General features: G+C 45.9%; 1 protein-coding gene across 1 annotated transcript in view; it reads right to left on the bottom strand.

Annotated features, from left to right (window-relative positions):
• Dnajc27 (DnaJ heat shock protein family (Hsp40) member C27) overlaps positions 1-7,280 on the bottom strand; it is a 45,352-nt gene that overhangs the window by 16,821 nt on the left and 21,251 nt on the right. The window contains exons 4-5 of the mRNA XM_004627447.2: positions 1,311-1,475; positions 244-366 (exon numbers count right to left, since the gene is read on the bottom strand). Of these exons, the coding sequence (XP_004627504.1) occupies positions 244-366; positions 1,311-1,475 (288 nt within the window). The remainder of the gene's footprint in view (positions 1-243; positions 367-1,310; positions 1,476-7,280) is intronic.

Genomic DNA, 7,280 nt, shown 5'->3' with positions numbered 1-7,280 from the left:
TTTATTTATTTTAAGTCAGGGGGTGTCAATATGTAGCTCAGGCTGGCTTCAAACTCTTGGCAATCATACTGCCTCAGCCTCAGGAGTGCTGGGATTGTAGGTATGCACCACCACGACCAGATCAAAAGTATTCTAATGATAACAATTCCTATTAATTTTTTGCTTCTTCTAATTTAAATTAAAAATTGACAAGGCTGGCTTTGATACAGGTACAAACTTGAAGGTGACAAAATGTGAGGTTACCTGGAACATCTCATTGATTCCTTCTCCGGTTTGGGCTGAGGTCTCAAAGTAGAGGAACCCTCTGCTCTCAGCCCAGAGCCGCCCTTCACTTTCATCTACACAGCGGTGCTTGGTGCAGTCGATCTGAAGGGGGGCGGGCAGAGAGAAAGTCCAACCTTGTCTCACTAGACCAAGCCCAGTGAGCTCTTTGTAAGTTCTTTAAGGAAGCAAAAAATATCTTTGTTTATTTATGCATTTGTTTGCAGTGCTGCTGCTAGAACCGAGGGCCTCACACATGCTACACAGGTGTTTGGCCACTGACTTATTTCCCAAGCCCAAAAACTATTTTTAATGAGCCCCAGCACCAGCATATAAAATTACCAGGAGCAAAAGAGACTGAACAAATAAAAAATTAAAAACTGAATTTCTATGTGATTTTTCAAGCACATTTCTGACTTCCTCCCTCAGGACAGCAGCTTTTCTCACTTGGGTGACAGCTGCTTCCTAATGCTTCTGCAGCCTAAGGGCCACACCCTGCTCGCCACAGTGCAGAGCCCATAGCCCACAAACGTGCTCCTCTGTGGGGCACAGCATGGTGCTGGGTCCAGCGGCTGCTTACTCACCACATGCTTCCCCAAGTAGGGTACTGGTACCAGAAACAAAAATGGGTGCAGACTCCGATATCCTAGGTTTGGGGCTTTGCTGTGTTTTGTGTCTTCTGTGATTTTTTTTTTTTTTTTTTTTTTTTTTTTTTTTGTGGAACCAGGGATTGAACTCACGCCCTTGCACTTGCCAGGAAAGCACTTATTCTCCTAAGCCATCTCCCCAGCCCCAGTGTTTTGTGTCTTAAAGACATTTTTTTTTGGGGGGGGGGCCTCTTTTTTTTCTGTGGTGGTACCAGGGATCGAACTCAGGACCTTGCGTTTGCCAAGCAAACTTACTCCACTGAGCTATCTCCTCAGCCTGAGACGTATATTTTTGATTACTATGCTAACGAATAAAGGATTTTTTTTCTTTTTCTCGGTTCCCCTACTACTTCATCAGTGCTTCAACAAAAAAGGTGAGCAAGCCAGACCCAGAGCAGTTACCTTGTTGGCGCACACCACAAAGACAATGTTGTCCACGTTTCCATGAGGCCCAAGCTCCTGTTTCATTTCTGCCAGCCACGTGTCCAGGGCGTCAAAGGACTCTTTCTGCCCCACGTCATAGACCAGAATCACGCCCTGTGTGTCCTTGTAAAACTCATTGCGGACCTTCAGGTGAAGCACACATGTAGGTTTTGTATTTTGATAAGAATGTATCTTACAATCACCAACTTAGTAAAGTACACTCTTTCATGAATTCATAGTACTTAATGTATTTCAATATTTTACTGGCCTTTAGAGGACTTTTTACAAAATCAAGGCAACATAATAAAAAATACCTATTTTGATGGAAAGACTTAAAATCTATTTCTAATGAAGCCTCCACCTTCACTTTTAGTTCCAATCTCCAGAGACAAGCCCTTTTACTTGTTAGTTGGCCTTAAAAGAAAACCCATTGTGTAAAGTTCTTCTTAGGAAGGTGAATGAACAATTAAAAAGAAGTTAGAGCAAAAAAAGCAGCAATATGAGGGTGGGGACAGCCCCTCCCATGTCACAGCCCAAAGCCAGCTTTCTCAGGGTCCCCAGGGTTCAGAGTATCCCTGACTCCTGAGGTCCAGGCACCAAGAACTCTGCACTCAGGACCTCAGTGTAATGCAAGGACATGGCCTCCGGGGGCACAAGGGTCTAGGTCCACACTACTAACTGTGTGGTCTCCAGCAAGTCACTTAACCTCTCTATGCCTCAGTTTCCTTGTGTGTAAAATGGGGATATTACCTCACAGGGTTACTCTGAGCTTCAGTGAGATAATGAAGGCAAAGCCCTTAGTACACAGTGCCTAGAAAACCTTCTTCCTGCATTCACTTTCGGACTGGCCTTTGTGTTTTATCAGAAATGCCTGGACCTCAGGAGTCAGGGATGCTCTGCACCCTGGGGACCCTTAGACTGGGTGTGGTGACGCACACCTGTAATCCCAGCACTTGGGAGGCTAAAGAAACAAGAGGGGGCCAGGGATATAGCTCAGTAGAATAAGTGCTTGCCTGGCAAGCGCAAGGTCCTGAGTTCAATCCCTGGTACCAGCAAAAAAAAGGAGGATCACTATGAGTCCAATCTGTGCAGTGAGACCTGTAGACCCTGTACTAAATATATTAAAACAAAAGAAAAAGAAAGAAAGAAAAGCTATCCCTCTAGGGCATAGCTACAAGCCCAGGAAGAGGTGGCATTAAGGATAGGGCAGAAGTATACCCTGAAGTGGCAGGGACCACGAGAAGGTAGCTGGGTGAAGAGGCTCTGGGTGAAAGTGTGGTAAGGATCTTGATGGAGACCAGAGTCATGGTTGCTTTTCACATGATCCCAGAACGTTATCAGCTCAAGCTGGACATGTACTGAGAAACTCAGATGCCTTACATGCCTGGATTGTGGGTTCTGAGGACAGACACCAGGACAGACACCTGGACCGAGAATGTAAGGGTCTATTAATTCACAGATGCCTAACACACTGTGCCCCAAGAGAGCACCCACAAAAATCCAAGGAACTGAAGCCTCTGGCCCTGAGTCCCTCCTCAGGCAGACAGGCTCAGCCCTCTGCTGCAGCTTCTGCCTTGGCCCCAACACACCGCCCTGGGCCTCAAATTCTCTCCTGCCAGCTCTCCTCTGCAATAGCTCTGCTCCTGCTCACCACAAAGGCTCTAGCTCCCGTCCTGGGCTTGACGGCTTAAATCTGGAAGGTCCCGCCAAAGGCTCCTATGTTCAGAGGCAGACTGGTAGGGTAACTGGATAGTGGGGGTCCCTGCTCAGTGGGGTGCTGTTAGGACATGGGGTCTGCTCAGAAAATGGGGTGATGTGGAAGGGTGCACCTTACTCCCTGTCTCCTTTCACTGTGCTTCCTGCCTACCCGGATGAGCTGACCACAGACTGAAACTGTGAACCAGAAGCCTCCACTCTGTTTAGTTACAGAGTCAGGGACTGTGTCCCAGCAACCAGGAAGTGGCTAAGACCTGTGCCCTCCTCCTTTGCGGATGTCTCCTCCTGATCTAGCAAAGGAGGCTGTCCAAGATGAGCCTTCCTATGGGAAGCATCTGGTCTAACATCCTCTCTGGTCAGTACCAGGTCCTGGCAGCTGAATCTCTTGTTGGAACCTCATCTTCCATGTGTACAACAGGAAAGCCTTCTACTCCTTCCTCTGAAGCTCTCGGACATCAGCAACAAATGACCGTCATCCTCTGGTCATTCAGGATGAAGGTGTGTTGTCAGGGTTTTTTTTTTTTTTTTTTGCAGAACCAGGGATTGAACTCAGGCCCTTGTGCTTGCCAGGGAAGTGCTTATTTCACTGAGCCATCTCCCCGGCCCCAAGGTGTGTTGTCTACTTCCGTTGCTCTCTTCTTTTACCAGATTCAGGACCTGTACAAGCTAGCTCTGCCATGTTTCCTCACCTGTCATTTCCTTCTGGTCTCATGTCCAGCATTACCTCTTGACTGCACTATTAAGAGTCAGCCAAGTCGTCTTCGTAGAAGCACAATACACTGTGTATGTTTATCTTTCTAAAGCCCTGGCTCATAATTTCCTTGGTGTTTCTCCCATGCCAGCTCTCCAAAGTTCAAACTCATTTAGACAAAGTTAAAAGTTTCAGTCAATCCTTGCCAACCAGGACTGGGGAAATGGCTCAGTAGAATAAGCACTTCCCTGGCAACCGCAAGGGCCTGAGTTCAATCCCCAGTTCCACAAAAAAATCCTTGCCAACCTCAGTCTTATCCCTTCACTATCCTCTCACCTTCAAATTGGATAATCTCGGGGGCCTGCCCATTAGCTCAGTTGTTTAAGTGCCTGCTCAAGCAAATGCAGTCAGGTGCAGGTTACAGGGTTCAAGTCCTACCTCCACCTGCATTACCAGACCTGCCCTTATGGCAGCTTGAGCCTGTCAAAAAAAAAAGTCATTCTCAAATTACATAATCTCTTTCTCTTTACCTGTCCTAAGCCTTGCAAACTCCATCTGGAAAGAGTTTTCTGTATCTTTGATCTTGCAAGATCTTGGTGTAATGCTAAATTGCCCATGAAGGTTTTTGGCCTGGTGCCTCATCATCTGACCCTTTCCCATGAGTAGAAGGTAATGTCTGTGTTCCTTAGGACACCACAGTCAAGTATACTTCTCTCTCTCTCTTTTTTTTTTTTTTGTGGTACTGGGGATTGAACTCAGGACCCTCCACTTGCCAGGAAAGCACTTATTCTACTGAGCTATCTCCCCGGCTCCTTGCCAAGTATACCTGTAATTGTGCTCCTGCCACTCTCACGGCTGGTGGCACATCCAGCTGTCTTCCACTAGGCTGCAGACAACACAAAGGACTGTGTCTCAATACATCTGTGCTTGGGTCACTCATGAGGACTGACAGATACAAGTGTTTGAGACTCTACAGAACTGAATGGAGGGCTGGCCTGATAGCTTGCAGACTAAAAGTGCCTGCTTAGGCAGAGCACAGTGGCCAGGGTTCAATCCCTGGCGTGCCGTGCCGGCCCCACCTGCGGTGTATGCTGAGACAGCAATGAGAATGGTCATGGTGGCGTACGCCTGTAATCCCAGCACTTGGGAGGCTGAAAACAGGAGAATCACTATGAGTCTGATCTGTGTAGTGAGACCCTGTAGACCCTGTCCTAAATACAGGGGGGAAAAAATGAATGGCTGCTTGGGTCTCAGTAGAGAACAAAACTAGTGGCCAAGGAGGGAAAAATTTCAAATACAGGTCATGTTCTCCAGTGACAGGTGCAGGTATAAAAGTAAAATGGTGCAAGCCCAATGAGTTTCTTTGAAGAATGCAATTTCAAGTTTGAGTTCAGCAAAGAAGTTCCTACACAGTCTGGAGTAAGTTACTTTATTAACCCTAAACCTGAATGCCATCTGTAGAATGAAAAGACAAAGTAGATGTTTCCCTACAGTTTCATTATTCTGCTGTTAGTCCTAGCAGGCTCAATGCATTCAAGGTTTAAAAAGACACGATGCTAAAAGGATGGGGATTATTTCTTAAAGCAGATGTGGTAAAAAGTTGGTGTGATGGCTAAGAACATTGTTATTTTAACATTATTGGGGCCTCAGGAAGTTCCTGTGAGACCCTCTAACTCAGACCTCAGGTGAGTGGTTCAATGAAGCAAGGCTAGGGCCTGAGACAGGGCCCACTCCTCTGAGGTTCTCCCCCTAACTGCTCTGAGGTTGCCATCTCACATACTAGGCCAACTGCCCTGTCCCAGCAGACCCTGCAGAAAACCTGTCAAGAGGACTGGTGACAACGGATGCTTCAGTGGTAGACAGGAGCAAGGGTTCAGGAAGCCAGAGGTCATGGGCAAGGCTATGATGTTTCACTGGCTATGTGCTGAAAAAAGATGTATGTGGTCAGCCTGGCACTTAGAAAGCTGATGATGGCTTTAGTTTTGCCAACAAGGAGGGTTTAAATGGTTCACACCTGTAATCCAGCATTCAGGAGGCCAAGACAGAAGGACCGCAAGGCTATACAGACAGTGAGACCCTTGTCTCAATAAAACAAACAAGTGAATAAAAGAAAGGTTCAATACACAAACAGTACTATCAGAGAGCAAGGCTATTTTAGTGAAAAGATACTTTAGAGGTAGTGATTTAAAGGTGCTTATTAATTACACTTCTATTTTTATAGAAAACCAGCTGTTATTGCCTGTTTTGATGTGTCCCCTGCAAAGTCTCAACGCAGTCATAGGTGGGGCTTTTTCAGAGGTAGCTGGATCTGGAGTGTGTGATGCTGGGATTGACTTACGGTACAATGTTAAGCACAAGGGCACTAAAAGGAAGGGTGTGAGTGACACCCTAAGTAGTCTACATAGGACAAAAGGGGCAGAAAGATGCTGGCAAGGCCCACTGCTGGGCCTTTGCTACCTAGTCTGCCCACCACAAACTGTTCTCCTCTGCCACATGTTACCCTGCCTTGGAGCCAGCTGCTTATGGACTGAAATCTCTATAAACTGTGAGCTAAATAAACCTTTCCTCCCTTAACTTTGGCCATTGGGTTTTTGTCTCAGCAATGAGAAAAAAGCAATGAAGACTTCAGCCAGTGCCATTTGAGGCTGCATTAAAAGCCTAATATCTAAAGACAGAAAGTAATAGGAATCCTCAGAGTGGGTTCTAACTATTTTCAAATAGTTAGACAAGTCCCAGGATGCTTGAGGGGCCATCTACAAAAGATGAGCCAAGGACACAGCCATGGTGGGAATATGGATGATTTCCCTGAAGAGAAGCAGACTCTAAAGAGCAGAAAAGCTCCATTGTAGAAACACAGACACAGTCCATGTGTCTCCAAAACCAGGGCCAGAATCATGGTGGTTCAAGTCACAGGACAAGTTTCTGATTTGGAGCTTCCAGCATGAGCTCAGGAAGCAGCAAGACCCCATCACCAGAGGTATTCATTCTTCCAACTCTCATCATCCTCACTGTTCAGACTGTGTGGGGCATAATTCTGTCCCTAAGAGTCCCAACCTACAAAACTCTTACATATCCATCAACTCCAGTGTCAATCCTGTGTCCTGCAGCAGGGCTTCCTGGCCTCTGGGAGAAGATGCATCAGGATATTAAGTGCTCCAAATTGGTCAAGCAATGGCTGTGACTCGTCCAGATGGTTGACACTGATAAGAGATCTACAAACTGCTGTACATGGTTTCAGGGTAAATCCTGAGAAGATGTGACTGACCTTGTTAGATACAAAAGTTACATTTTTAGTTATATAGGTCTTGCTTTGTCTTGGTCTTAACCATCCAGCAGAAAAGTATAAATATTAGGTTTAAAAAGTAAAGCCATATTAATAGGCTGAGCTGTAAAAGGCTCAAGTCAGCAACTTCTGACGTTGCCAGTTCTGCAGATAACCTACTACTATTATGGACTATTGGACTATATTGGATTATTTTGCTGAATTCATGCACCTACAATATTTGAATGGCAATGGAACACCCATCTTTAACAAAACTAAA

This window comes from Octodon degus, unplaced genomic scaffold (assembly GCF_000260255.1).
Source record: "Octodon degus isolate 3935 unplaced genomic scaffold, OctDeg1.0 scaffold00019, whole genome shotgun sequence".
Classification (NCBI taxonomy): Eukaryota; Metazoa; Chordata; class Mammalia; order Rodentia; family Octodontidae; genus Octodon; species Octodon degus.
This window is presented reverse-complemented; position numbering and strand designations above follow the sequence as displayed.